The sequence below is a fragment of the Talpa occidentalis genome, unplaced genomic scaffold (assembly GCF_014898055.3).
Source record: "Talpa occidentalis isolate TD23 unplaced genomic scaffold, MPIMG_talOcc4v2.1 talOcc4.4, whole genome shotgun sequence".
Taxonomy (NCBI): Eukaryota; Metazoa; Chordata; class Mammalia; order Eulipotyphla; family Talpidae; genus Talpa; species Talpa occidentalis.
This window is the reverse complement of record NW_023604295.1, coordinates 144,265,707-144,279,142: the sequence shown is the minus strand read 5'-3', so window position 1 is coordinate 144,279,142 and position 13,436 is coordinate 144,265,707. Positions and strand designations below refer to the sequence as shown.

At 44.3% G+C, this 13,436-nt stretch overlaps 1 protein-coding gene across 2 annotated transcripts in view; it reads left to right on the top strand.

Moving 5' to 3' along the window:
* CCDC25 (coiled-coil domain containing 25) overlaps positions 1 to 13,436 on the top strand; it is a 41,102-nt gene that overhangs the window by 927 nt on the left and 26,739 nt on the right. For both annotated transcript variants that reach the window (XM_054701076.1, XM_037526505.2), the window contains exons 2-4: positions 3,467 to 3,514; positions 7,506 to 7,545; positions 12,030 to 12,081. In XM_054701076.1, coding sequence (XP_054557051.1) covers positions 3,467 to 3,514; positions 7,506 to 7,545; positions 12,030 to 12,081 — 140 coding nt within the window. The remainder of the gene's footprint in view (positions 1 to 3,466; positions 3,515 to 7,505; positions 7,546 to 12,029; positions 12,082 to 13,436) is intronic.

Sequence of the window (13,436 nt, the reverse complement as noted above, 5' to 3'; positions counted from 1 at the left end):
CTTGAGCTAGCGTGTAAGCCCCTTGAGGGCAGGGACAGGGTCTATTTCCCAGAATAGTGCCGGGTCGTAATAGTTAATAAATAATTGTTGAATAAATGAATGGCATTTCTTGACTTCCTCATAGTACACTGCTGCTACTCTTGCTGCTTGCTTGTTTATGGTGAGACAAGTGGAACCAGCCCCATGTTGTGATCATGGTTTGAATAGGCAGTACTTGCACACTGCACCCAGGAAAGTGGTAACTCACAGGCCCAGGCTCTTCCTGCTCCATCACATTGTCACACCGCCAAGTTTTAGAGCCCCACCGTGTGCAGTAAGCTATTTCTCTGTCTCTGTAGATTCAGTTTGTCTTAACCACTTCATTACAATTACTAGAAACAATTCAAACTAGTCTGAAAGATCACTATAAGCTCCTTACATCATTTTCATCTTTGTCCTGCTCTCTTTGTTGAAAGCATCTCTTTGAGGCTTCTTCAGTCATGGGTCCTCCAAAACGTAGATACCCACGCACCCAAGTCCAGCAATGGATAAGAAGTACAGGCTGAGCATAAAGGTACTAACGTGCTCTGCTGGCTGCTATGTTCTCCCTAAAGCCATTCTAAATGCTTTGGAGTACTAGTCATACCTAACACCGGTGCCCTTTGTGGAGCAGAGTACATGCGTGGTCCTATTTTTCTCACTGGCCTCCATTACAACATCAGAACTTAGTGCAGGAAAAATGTCTTCCATGTCTGACAGAACTGCATGTCAGTGAGCCTTTTAAAACCGAAAAGCAATGGAAATAGTGAAACTGTACATACTGCAATACAGAAATCTTGAGGATATGACTAAATAGAACTTGCTAAACTGTTCAACCAACTCCTGGCTTACTGCATACAAACTTCTTGTTTACTGCGTTAAACAGATGAGAAGAAAATCTTACAGAAAGTTTTTTCTTTTGTTTAATGATTAGTATCTCTGCTGAAAATCTGTTCAATTTTTATTTGTGCTTTCTCATAATGGAATAGTGAAACATTAGCCTTACTGTATTTCCAGCGTCAAGTTTAAGACCATCTGACTTACGAACCCAGAAAATACCTACACTTGGCTCATTAAGTCCATTTGTACTTTTAGTACCTTTTAATAACTCAATATCTTATTTAATATCATTGTGTTAATCACAGTTATTATTGTGCTTCTATATTGGGTTGGTTGTGACACCTGAATCCCTCTCCAGGTGCTCCTATACTAATCAATAATGTCATTTGGGTGAGAATAACAAAAGCACTAGACTAATTCAGCTTATTTTCCTTTATCCCTTTACCGAAGATAGGGGCTGAAGACTTCTCACTCAGTAATCATACGTCTTTTAATTTTCTATTAAAATTAAAAATTTCTGTTAGTCTTTCAAAAATTTACAAGAATAGTAAAAGATTTCCTTTGTATTCTTTCAGATTCCCCAAGTTCTAACATTTTACCACATTTGCCTTATCTCTTTTCCTTTTTCTCTCTGCCCTTTATCTTCATCTCTCCATATATTTCTTTCCTGAGCTCTTTGTAAAAAGCAAAAAGCATTTATCTTCTAAAGGCAAAGACATTCCCTTACTAAAAGACCTTTATCAAAATTGGGAAAGAAACCAACACTGCAACAATCCTATTAGGTTTTATTCCCCTTTCATCCTGACGTTGAAGAATTATTTTGTGAATGCCTCTCAGTTTGGCTTTATAGCAGTTATGTTCTTCGTCACCTCATTTTACAGATCTGCTGGCCAGTCATCTGCCATTTCCTGGGTTATAATTTAGACAACTTTTAAAAAGATATTTTGAAGATTACGTTTGTTCTGATTACAAAAGCCATCTTGTAAGTGAGCTAACCAAGTTAAATATTACTTACAGATACATGTCTTTCCATATGTATAAAGAAACTGGGTGTTTATATTAAAAATATATGTAAACATGTATATGTACAATCATCCTTTTTTCTTCCATATTGAGTCTTTGTATAGATATGTAAAAATGCTCTTCTATTTAATTTTTCCCCTGCCCTCTTTAGTGGATCCATGGCATTTTGTATTTGGGTGTTCTCTAATGTATTTATCCAGTCTTAATGACTGTCTAGTCTGTAAAAAGAACATCAGTGCTTGGTGGACTCTTGCGGGATATACTCCTGAAGGTGACATTATAGGACCAAAAGGTAAACGCCTGAAGTATTGCCAGGTTGTGCAGAGAAGCTGAACACTTTTTGGTTTTACTCTGCACGTCTGGCCTGTATTCCTTGCTACGCTAAGGCCTTACCAACTAATAAAGTGCTTGCTATAGACAGGTATGTCCACCAGCAATCATCAATTCAAACATCCTCTCAAGTTAAATCTTTCAACAGCTACTTCTAAATAATTATGAACTGCAGTCACTGGGACTGCTCACTGAGGGCCTTTCCCCAGGAGAGGCGACTGCGATGGATAATCTGGGGAGCTTCTCATTATTGAAAGTGTGGGGAGGCCCAGGTTGAAGGATTTATATGTGAAAGAGTATGTTCCTGAACACTTAATCTTAGATCTGTGCTCAGAGAGAACCCTGCCTGCTCACCCTTGTCAGGCTGTGTAGACTGAGGGCCCCAGGAGTTGAGAGCCAGATGTAGTAAGTTTTGGTAGCTGAGCTTGGATAGCTGAGCTTTGGTAGCTGAGCCAGTTAGGAGACTGACTCCAGATGGAAGATGCCATGTTAAGACACACTGCCTCAGTAAGGCAAGTGTCCTTTGATAGGTAAGCCATACCCAGAATATTCCATTTGATTTAGGATTGTGCTGACTTCACATTAGAATCACTTGGAGAATATTTAAAAAAGGCAAGTCTCCTGCTCACACCATTAGCTTAGTGGGATGAGTCTAATGCTGTATAATCAGGGTCTGGAGCAGCTGATTTAGAAGTTTGTTTATGAGCTGTGTTTCTCCTTAATGGGGTAGGGAATCCATTATAATTTGTAGCTAAATAGCTGTTAATAAGATGGTAATAGAAAAATAATTTTGGCTAAGTAGGATTATGAAAAAAAAAATGGGCTTAGTAAAAGAATCTATTCTTAAATAGTTGAGGTAAATGTTCAGGCTTTTTGTTTTAAATTTCTTAAGAGGCAAGTACATAAACCTGAACTGCAATTCACTAAATTAAATCCCTGAGGAAGTAGGAAAGTCACTATTTATAAGGTCAGGCAACTTGCCGTTTGGGCCAGATAGTAAATATTTTAGATTTTGTGAACTGCCAACAGTTTTGGTAGCTTATTATTTGCTTCCCTCCCACCTACCCCCCCCCAACTCTTTAAAGATGTAAAAATATTTCTTAGCTTGAGGACTGCCTAAACCAGGGCTGGATTTGTTCCTATGGACCACTTTGTCAACCTCTAATCTAATCCCTTGTCACTTGTTTTTCTCATGAAACAGTTTGGTTGGTGATGAATTTTATCTAACTGGTTTTTATTTTTTTTTTTGTCTTAGTTAATTCATCTGCTTACACTATTTACATGGGAAAGGATAAATATGAAAGTAAGTTTCCAAAAGCATTTGATTTTGAAATTTCTAGCAGGTAAGTGTTCATTGTCTTTCCCCTCGTATGGTTGGATTTGAGTTTTGAAGTAACCTGTTGATTCTATTAAATAACTCATTATAATAATATGACCCTTCAGCGGAGTTCTCCAGAATTGAGTCTTATCAGTATTTGAGCTGACAGGCCTACCTGTTGTTGATTAGAAACAAAGAATTTTGTGGTGTTACTTGATTTAGGGTAGTGTGAATCAGAAGTTGACCTGTGTTAATTTATTAGCTCAAATAAAAACAAGCTGTGGCTTTGACTTTGAAAAGATCATTTTCTACACAATCTTGCCACATTTAAGATTAGCATGGTTTTTTGGGACTGAAGGTGACTCTTTTGGAATCATGACATGCTGGTTTTTCAGTTTGTTGACCACTCTCTTCAGAATGAAATACATTTTTTTCATACTATATAAATTATATAACTAAAACAAATTTATAAAAACCACTCATACTATTTGCTATGCCCTTTTCTGTTTTACTTCATTAAACTATTCTTGACCTAAATTAATTTTTTGATCCAGCAATTAATTTGAACTAAAGTTTAAAACAAAGACACTGCTTTGGGGGAAAAGTAGCCTTTTTGACTAAATGAGGCGGGAGACAGAAGAGACTGTCCGCACTCTTGAGGCTTTACCGCACGGTCTCGGGTGTGAGGGGGAGAAGAGTTGGGGAGCGTGAGTCACACTCTTCTTCAAGACTGGAAACGCAGCTGCTCTTCTCACTGGGGTGGGTGATGATTTGGAAGGAGCTTTGGGTCAGGCCAACCTAGGTAAAGGCCCCAGCTCTTGGGCAGACTGGCTGTGTCACTCCATCTCTTTGAGCCTCAGGTTTCCTAGGTATGAGGAGGGGGTCACAGAGAGAATGAACCTGCACGGCGGTGGAAGTTAAATAAATAAAAGAGGCTGGGTGAAGTGCCTGGTTCTCGGGCACTCAGCAAATGCCAGTTACCTTCACTGGAACTTCTTTCACTGCCCAGGGCCGCCTCCTCCCTCCCTGGGATCCCTCTAGGGTTTGAGGCCTCAGTAGCCGGCAGCTGTCCCATTCACCACAGCATCTGTGGTACAGCTTGAGATGGACAATAGTTTGAATGTAACCTTCATATGCCTTTAAAAGAGGCAAGTATAATATTCTTTTTCAGATTGAAATATTTCACATTCATGAAATCATTAGGCCAAGAGTGAAAAGTTGGCACAGTAGTGATAGCAGTGACATACAATTATGTAATTACATATAACTATATGTAACTACAGCAATTGTGTTTGTGTATAGTGGCATATAAATGTTACCACTGTATATAGTATTCTGCGTACACATAGTTATTTATAAGTCAGACAGATGCTGGCACCTGGCAGTAACAGTGGTTGCCATAACACAGACTCAGTCTCAGCGAGAGACTATTACATTCTAGCAAGAGAAAATTAAAACAAGACAAAACAACTCCCATTTTTAAAGTTTTTCCTTTTAATGAACTTACGACTCTGACTCTGGGTGTGACTTCATGGGAAGCAGGCTGCATGCAGTGTGTGGGGACTGGGTTATACATGTCTCCCGGTAACCCGCGCATTGTCATAGCCAGTCTGTGTCTAATCTCATGGTGTCCTTCTGGTGCGTGCCGCAGAGGCAGGTGTGCGCTCTCCCTGTGTCGTGTTGAGCAGTAGGACACAGCCACGAGACTCAGGTATCTCTGGGAGATGAGACACCAGCCTGCCAGGTCTGCTTTGCCTCCTGTCATGTCAAGGATGGGAACCTGAGAGTTAGGTCACCTAGGGGCGCCTGAACAGAGCTGCACATATGGATATTTGTGTCTGCACTGCTGCTCGTGGGTGGGCCTTGTGTAGTCCCTGCAGTGACGGTCCCACCCTGCCTCTCTTTCTCCCGCTGAGTTTACTTCTTGTGGGAGCTTGTTGGGGCCATATGGTGGGTCCCCAGAAGCCGCCGGTGAGCGTTTGCAGGTGGACACCCACACGGAAACCAGCAGGGCCAAGCTGTACTGTGAACCTAATACTGCTCTAAAAGTTTCTAAAAATGGATGGAGTAAAGGAAGATCAGTAGCAAATGCTGTTACGAGTGGAAGGACAAAGAGTCAGTGTGAGGAGGGAGCGCTTGGGAGGCTCCCTCAGGAGTGGGTGGGCATGGGTTGGCTTGTGGGATTCTTTAAATGTCCATTGTTGGTATTTATCAGTAGAATTTGGGTCTACAGATGTACATTGAGATTATTCCTAGCATGCTGTGTGGTGGTGGTTTGTTGTCAAAAATGGGAAACCCACTTTCAGGAACTGTTGGGGTCAGTCAGACACAGCCTGGTTTGTAAGGACGGTGCCACACGCTCACCTCACAATTCTAAGGGCCTGGAAGATTTCAGATGAGGGTCAGGTGGGCTGACTTACTTGCCCTGTGAGGCTGTCAGGTCTGTGCTTTCCATCAGCCAGCAGGTGTCACCAGGGAGCCAACAATGCCTGACTGAGGAAAAGTGGTTTCCATTATTTCCTTTTACTTTTTCTGATTTCCTGTTGACTGTTTGCTCAGCTTCCCACTTAAGCAAGTAGAAAGCCCTTCAGAATACATGCGGTGTCTGTGAAGAGACAATTACTAAGAAAACTTTTTGCAAAATTTTGCCCAGATTTATCATCTCTTTGACTTTGCTCAAGTTAAGTGTATTATGCTTTCTTGGATACACTTAAAATTACCCTGTACTTAGGGTTATTCTATACTTTGCCTTATAATCTTTAGCTTGGTGCTGATATGTTAAGTAATGCTTTTGTGTTAAATACAATTAGTTACTAATTATTAATGTGCCTGGGCTTAGAGTATATTAATATAATCACCTATAGTGATATGTATTATTAGTCTTAAAAATGTACATACGTTTTGCACTAGTACTTCTTCACCTTTTAGAAATATACCTGAAGGAAATAATCAGGAATATATTTTTAAAAAAGATTTATTGAAACATAATTAGCACAAATGTCAGCAATAGGAAAGCTTATCCATACAACACCTAAGTAGTCATTGTTTCCAAAGAACTTTTTCAGATTTTATTTTTGTCTAACAGGTGTTTTAAGAATTCAGATAATAACCATGCTCACAACGAAAAACATCAACTTGCCCTCATCCTTTCTCAGTACTTGTGTTCTAATCCCCAGAGATAGATACTTTGGACTCTTGACTATTCGATTTTATTTTCATTTTTGTTTGAATTTTAGGTGATTTTTATGTTCTTTTTATACTCATTTGTTTTGTTCCCTAATTTTCTAGAATTTTATGTTTGAGATTTTTTTTTAAACAACTAAAAATGCAGTCCATAGTTTTTTGCAAAACTATATTTTTTAAAAGATTTATTTATTTATGCATACAAGAACTGGGGTACAGGCCAGAGGTGTGTGTGTGGGGTAAGAGGAGTCACCAGACACAGAGTAGGGAACAGAACAGGCAGACTGTCTGAAATACACTCCTGAGGGGAGCAGCGGGCGAAACAGGAGAGGTCTGCTGCGCCATGTGGGTCACCTCCCTGGCCGGGGATCCAACTCTGTGCTGCAGTGGCTGTGGACAGCTTCCTAGGTTGTGTCTTCCAGGGAGACCCTTTTGCAAAACTATTTAAACATGGATCGTTACAGTGAAGCAGTTTCCTAAGATATCATCTAGTTTCTCAGCTACTCTGAATTGTCAGTGTTTATTATTCTCAAAGAGAAATATAATTGAACTTTGATTGTAAGTATTTTTATTAAAAAATTATAAAGGTTATTATATTCGTAAAAGCTTTTTATGATTTTTTCTATGTTTTCAGACATCCAAAGTGTCTCAGAATTATTTTTCTCCATTAAAGGAGAAAAAAACATGTGGAAAGGACTGGTATTTCTCCCCTCCCCAGCTGACTGTAAACTCTGGAATAGCTTCCTTAGACAGTCTTCCTTACCTGTTCTCTGTCCCTTGTATCTCACTGTAGATGAAGATCTAATAAAGCATGGCTGGCCGGAGGATATCTGGTAAGTAACAATGTTGGTTCTGCATTTTGTGAGTCATTATTTACTTTCTTATACTTGGCCACCCACCTGACTCTATGACTCTATGACTCTATGACTCGAACTTGGGGTATGTATTTTTATGAGCCATCAACAGTGAACAGGTAACTGCCAGCTCCCTCCCTTTGTAATTACCATGAAAACTGGTAATGATACTTCTGGCTTAGATCTCAGGCCTAAGCGCAAAGAGCTCTGGAATATAGGCTTTTACCTCCTTTTTGTCTGCTCAGAATAAGTTACTGAGATCACAGCATTTACATGGGCTTCGTAAGAATCTGTGAAGAAAATAGACCCCAGTTCCCGCGTAGACACAGCTTCTGACCAGACCCGGCTGTTCGGAGACGGACTGGCGTCCTTTGTCTTCTTACCTCCTTCCTGGATTTAGCTCTGGCTTCTCCTTGCCCTTTCTTTCTAACATAATTCATGGAAATTTAAAAAATAATGATATGTACACTCAGCCTCCTCCTAAGGAGGCTGCTACAAAGCCACTCCAAAAACCAAAACAAATTAACAGAAAAAAGTTCTTTCACTTTACCTAAATTGTTTTGTTTTGTTTTATTGTCTTAGAAATCATCTTGCCATATGGGCTTGACCACTAAACCAGGCCCTCTTAGGAGTGGGTGGGCGCCCGGTCGGTCTTTCTCTCCTGCTTTCTTGTAGTGCTCTCCCACGCAGCGTGCTGGCTTTCTGTCCCAGCCCCCCTCCATCCCCCCTGACCTGCGATGTCTCCTCTGGAGTCTCATTCCACCTGCTGAGCAGGATGTGGTCTCCTCACTACGAACACCCCTGCCAAGTGCCACCTCTGAGGATCAGTGTCCAGACCTGTTGGCTTTGCTGACAGTCAGAGTGACCATGTATGCGGCACATGACCACCTGCCGAGTACCTTGAGCTGTTTTCCCTCATCGGTACATTTCACTGCAAAACAGCCCTGGGAGGTGGTTGCTCCCTCCACCCCCGTTGCTCTGATAGGTGACTAAGGCTAGGGGAAACCAGAACACCAGAACACCTCTGCTCTGCAGTGGCTGCCCCCAACAACCTCTACCTCTGAGTCACTGCTCCCCCTTCCCATCTTGGCTCGGCCACTTATGGGCCGCAAGTCACTTTTCTTTCCTTGGGCTGTTGTTGCGACTTTCTCTGGACCTCTTCTCTCTCTGGGTTGTGGGCCCAGACCCTTCACTTATTTCCCTGCAGTCACAGTTCGGCTGCTGCATTTTAGAAAAGGTATAAGCCTGAACATTTTGGGAAGGACTGCTCCACAGAGGGACTCGGGCTGCCCCTGTGTGGGCTCTGCCCAGACCCCGGGCCAGTCTGCAGGGACTCCTGAAGGCCTCCCTGGTAAGAAGGGATTTTCAAGACTTTAAAATCTGCGCCCCTCCAATTACAAAGGCCCCTGTTCTGAATTCAAGTACATCATCGGGGGGATACTCCTTGGGGTCCCTTAGTGTGGGTGGGCAGTTTGCTTGTGCTGAGGACTCTGGATTGGGTGCTACCTGCCTTCCTAGAGCTCTCAGCTAGAAGTGAGCCCCTGGGGACAGTGACTGCTTTGTGCTATTGGTAGGTCCCCGGTAGTTGTGCCCAAGAACCTGCAGTCAAGCTTGCTGACTTCCTAACTAAGTAGCTCTCTGCTGCCTCCAGGGCCTTTCTCACAGTCACTGCACTTGGGAGGCCTCTGTTTTGAGCACCTGTCACCCCGACTGGATTGTATCCTTTGTCTTTAAAACCCATAGCTTTCCATGCTGGTCAGGGAGATGTACCTGGAATGCAGTCACCTGCTGAGAACTTCTACCTGGTCAGGTGGGAGGCAGAAGTGTGTGCATGGAAAGGTAACATCTGCAGGTGTCCCATGAAATTCACTTTGCCACAGCCTTTTATCTGACATTAAGGGAAAAATGAAATGGAAGAGAAATTTTCTAGTTTACTACCATATCCCACCTGTAGGGTTAGGGTTTGCATTTCATCAAGGCCGACTGTCTCCTGGTATGTCAGTTACAAGTCCGTGTCTACAGATGACCTGGATGCCCATGTGGGCACTCAAGTCGTCTTGAGGTTAACCACTATTGTTGGAAGTGATTGACCTTTCAAAGAAGCTATTTGAGGTTTGATGTAAGCTGGAATTACCCTAAATTTCAAGATCCATTCTGGCTTATAGACTGCAGATCCTGGAATCATTCCTGGGCCCACATCCCAGGGCAGATTTCACCGCCGCTTCTCTGAATACCAGCATCTGCATTTTCTCCAGGAGACCTCCCGGGCTACCTCCAAGTGAAGGGTTTTTCTAGTATTAGTGAGAGTGGAACTAAATCCACTTTTAATTAAACAAAGAAAAATAGAAATTGTGTACCTCACTGCCTCAGCGAGGGAAGCAGAGGACCCAGCTCCTAGCATCCTGCGTCCCGTGTCCTCCTGCCACCCAGGTGCATCTGTGGAGTTTCTGGTCTGCACCCAGCAAGGGCACTGATTTTGGGGCGGGAGGAAGATGGAAGTTGCTCACGACACTTTTGTTCACAGACCTGGTTTTTCTTGGTTTGCATTTCAGCCACAGCCCCCGGCTGCCCTCCTCTGCCATTTGCAGAGCCTAGCTAAAGTTGGTCCACTAGGCAGTGACAGGCCGCGTGCCAGCAGTTCGCGCGTGTGCGGCTCCATTAGCTATATGTTGCGTTTTTTTGATATTTCTTTGGACGGAATTCTACATCAGACACCACTAAGAAACATCCGCTACAGGGGAGGCCCTGTGCTTCTGCAGGAAAGGGTCGTAAATGGAGAACCAGTTTCAAACAAGTAGACGCTGGAGTGGAGAAGCTGCCGCTCAATTGAGCTCACTTACTAACGTGGTGTTTCCCTGACATCCTGAAAAAGGGTATTGAGATGTAATTTCTAGATGTACCAAAAACACATTTTTCTGGTGGAAAGTACCAAATTGGAAACAATAACCAGGAATCTCTGAATGTAAATGAGTAAATAGATCTTTTTTTTTTTTAAAAAAAAAAAAAGATTTAGTTATTTATTTATACAAGCACTGGGTATAGTCAGAAGTGCGTGAGGGTGAGAGAACTCACCAGAGCCAGAGTGGGGAGCAGAACAGGCAGACTGACGAAATACACTGCTGAGGGGAGCAGCGGGCAAGACAGGAGAGGTCTACTATGCCATGTGGGATCCTCGCCTGGCAGCCGGGGATCGAACCAGTACTGCAGAGGCTGCGGGCAGCTTCGCAGACCAGCGGTCAGCCGCTGCGCCACTGGTGAGGCCCTAAATAAATCTCTTGGAGAAAAATAATTCAAGCATGTTATGTCTACTTGTGGCTCTCAGTCAAGATCAGAATAAAACCTGAGTCATCATAGACTGTTAGCCAAAAATGCCTAGTATTTTTATCGATCCAGGGTGACATTGCAGAGTGCTCTAGAGACAACATGACTTCACCCTGTGTCCGTTTTCACTTCCAGAAAATACATCTGGGTTAAGAACATGTCTCGAGAAACAATGGGATGTAACGGTGCCTCCTTGGGGTCTTACCCAACACTCCTCATACAGGATAGGGAGGGACTCAGGAGGAGGTGACTGAAGTTAGCGGAATCTCAGAGCGACAGTCTGTTCCTTTGTCCCCTGTGTGAGGCTGGGGCTTCTCTGGGTGCTGAAAGATGTCGGCTTTGCTGGGTGGATTGTAACTATGAAAAATCTAGTATCCCTAAATGTTGCGTTTGGTGGAAAAGGAAGTAAGTTGAAGAGATTTCATTAAGTTGGTGGGTGATTGGCGCCTCATGAAAGGTAAATTTCGGATGTGGGCCGGGCGGGCATTCTGAGTGTTTTGAGGACAGTGTCACAGACCAGTCTCATTCTCGCGTGGGTCACTGCTGTGGTCGGAGTATAGGGCTCGTGGGTCATTGCTGTCCTTCTGTGGGCCCCGTCTGTGCTGGTCTGCCTTCTGTCCTGAGGCTTTCCTCTCCAGCCCCCCCCCCAACTCTCTGCTTGACATTCTCTTTGGATTGTTTTGCCTTTGCTTGAACCTCAGGATGTTCCAGCCCCTTCTCTTTCTCTCCAAACTGGTGCTGCTCCAACTGTGAGGTCTTTTCCTGTTGGTCCTGCCGGGCTCTCAGCCTCTCAGTGGCTTCTTTCACTCCCTTCTCTTCTCACCTGGAATTTCGTTACCTGTGTTTTCTCTAAGTCCTTCGCTTCTGTAGGCCCCACCCAACCCCTGTTCTGTGCCTGGTTGCTGATAGCTGCGTCTAGCTTGGAAACGCCCTCCTGGCCCTCACACTCACACAGCTGCAGTGCTCCCGGCGTTCCTAGGGGGCCTTTTGGAGGCCCGGCTGTGCCTGTGTGTTGTGCTCCATGGTGCCCAGCATCTGGGTGGCACTGAGTGAGGACGTGCGCATAGGAATGCCAGTAAGTGCCAGTGGCCTGAGCTGGTTGTCTCGTATCTCTTGCTAAAAGTGGTTTTCATTCCTTGTAGGTTTCATGTGGACAAACTCTCCTCGGCTCATGTATACCTCCGATTGCATAAGGTAACCGGATTCAAACGTGCTTTGGTGACTTCTTTAGTGATGGGCATCCTCTCGTGGCTCTACTTTTTTCTGCAATGGCGTTCCTTCAAGTAACAAATATGTATGGAAGTCTAAAACTCAGCCATGAAGAGACACCCTCCCCTGACCTGCAGACTCGCTAAGGGAAATTTGGGGGGATTTGGAGACTGGGCGGGGACAGAGCCTGTATTCTGGCCCGAAGCGCCACCGTGTCCTGCCGGGGCCTCCTGGCGCCTGTCTCCTTGGCTTTGCCTCCCTTCCGTTGCCTGGCGCCGCTGCGCTCGCGTCTTCCCCACAGAGAGCACGCCGTGGCCCCTGCTGCTGGGCTTGTGGGAGGCTTTAAAGTGGTTCAGGGGAAAGAGCGAATGTTCTCTAGCGACAGGATACCCGTGTTCTTTCCAGTCTGTCTTTACATTCATTTGTACAGTTGGATTACAGGCTGTTTATGCTTGTTGTGTGTATGGCTCCTTTTATTTTTAAAAATATTTTGCTTTGGGATGATTTTAGATTTATAGAAAAGTTAGAAAGATGGTGCCGAGTCCCCATGTTCCCCGGGCCCAATCCCCCATTGCTAACAGCTCACATGACCATGTAGATTTGTCAAAACTACGAAAACCAATGCGATAAATTGCTGCCAGCTAAGCGCTGGACTTGCTTCCCTCAGTGTCTCCCTGGCCCAGGGCCAGTCCAGGGCCCCACCTGCGTTTCATCGTCACGTGTGCCAGTCTGGTCTCCTCCGGTCTGTGGCAGCTTCTCACCTTCCCTTTGTGCGTGACCTTGGCTCTTTGAGAGGTATGGTCAGGTGTTGTGCAGAGTCTCGGCGTGAGTTCGTCTGATGTTTTCTCCTGATTGGAGTTCAGGGTTTGGGGGAAGAACAACACAGGGGTGCAGTGCCCGTGTGGGCCCTTCATGTCAGGGGGCACAGGCATTGACAGACCTGTCACTGATGCTCTTGACCTTGATGCCCGGCTAGGGCAGCGTTTGCCAGGTTTCCCCCATGGAGCTGCTTTTCTCCCACTTCCATACTCTGTTCCTGGGAAGCAAGTCCCGGAGCCCAGCCCACTCTCAGAGGCGGGGGTGGGGCGGGGCTCCGCTTCCAGGATTGGGGAGAATCTACGTTTATTTGCAGTTCTTGTGTCGGGAAGATTTATCTCCCCTCCCCCCCATTTATTGATTCAGCTATTTATTTGAGTCAATAAAGACTCACTTTACTGAACTCAGACAGTTCAGTAAAGCAGCTCTTCAAATAATGTTTTACTCAATGTTCCATCGTAACGTCGAGGGTGAGACATCCAGGCTCATGTGGCAATGACGTTATGTTACTTGAGGACCTGCTC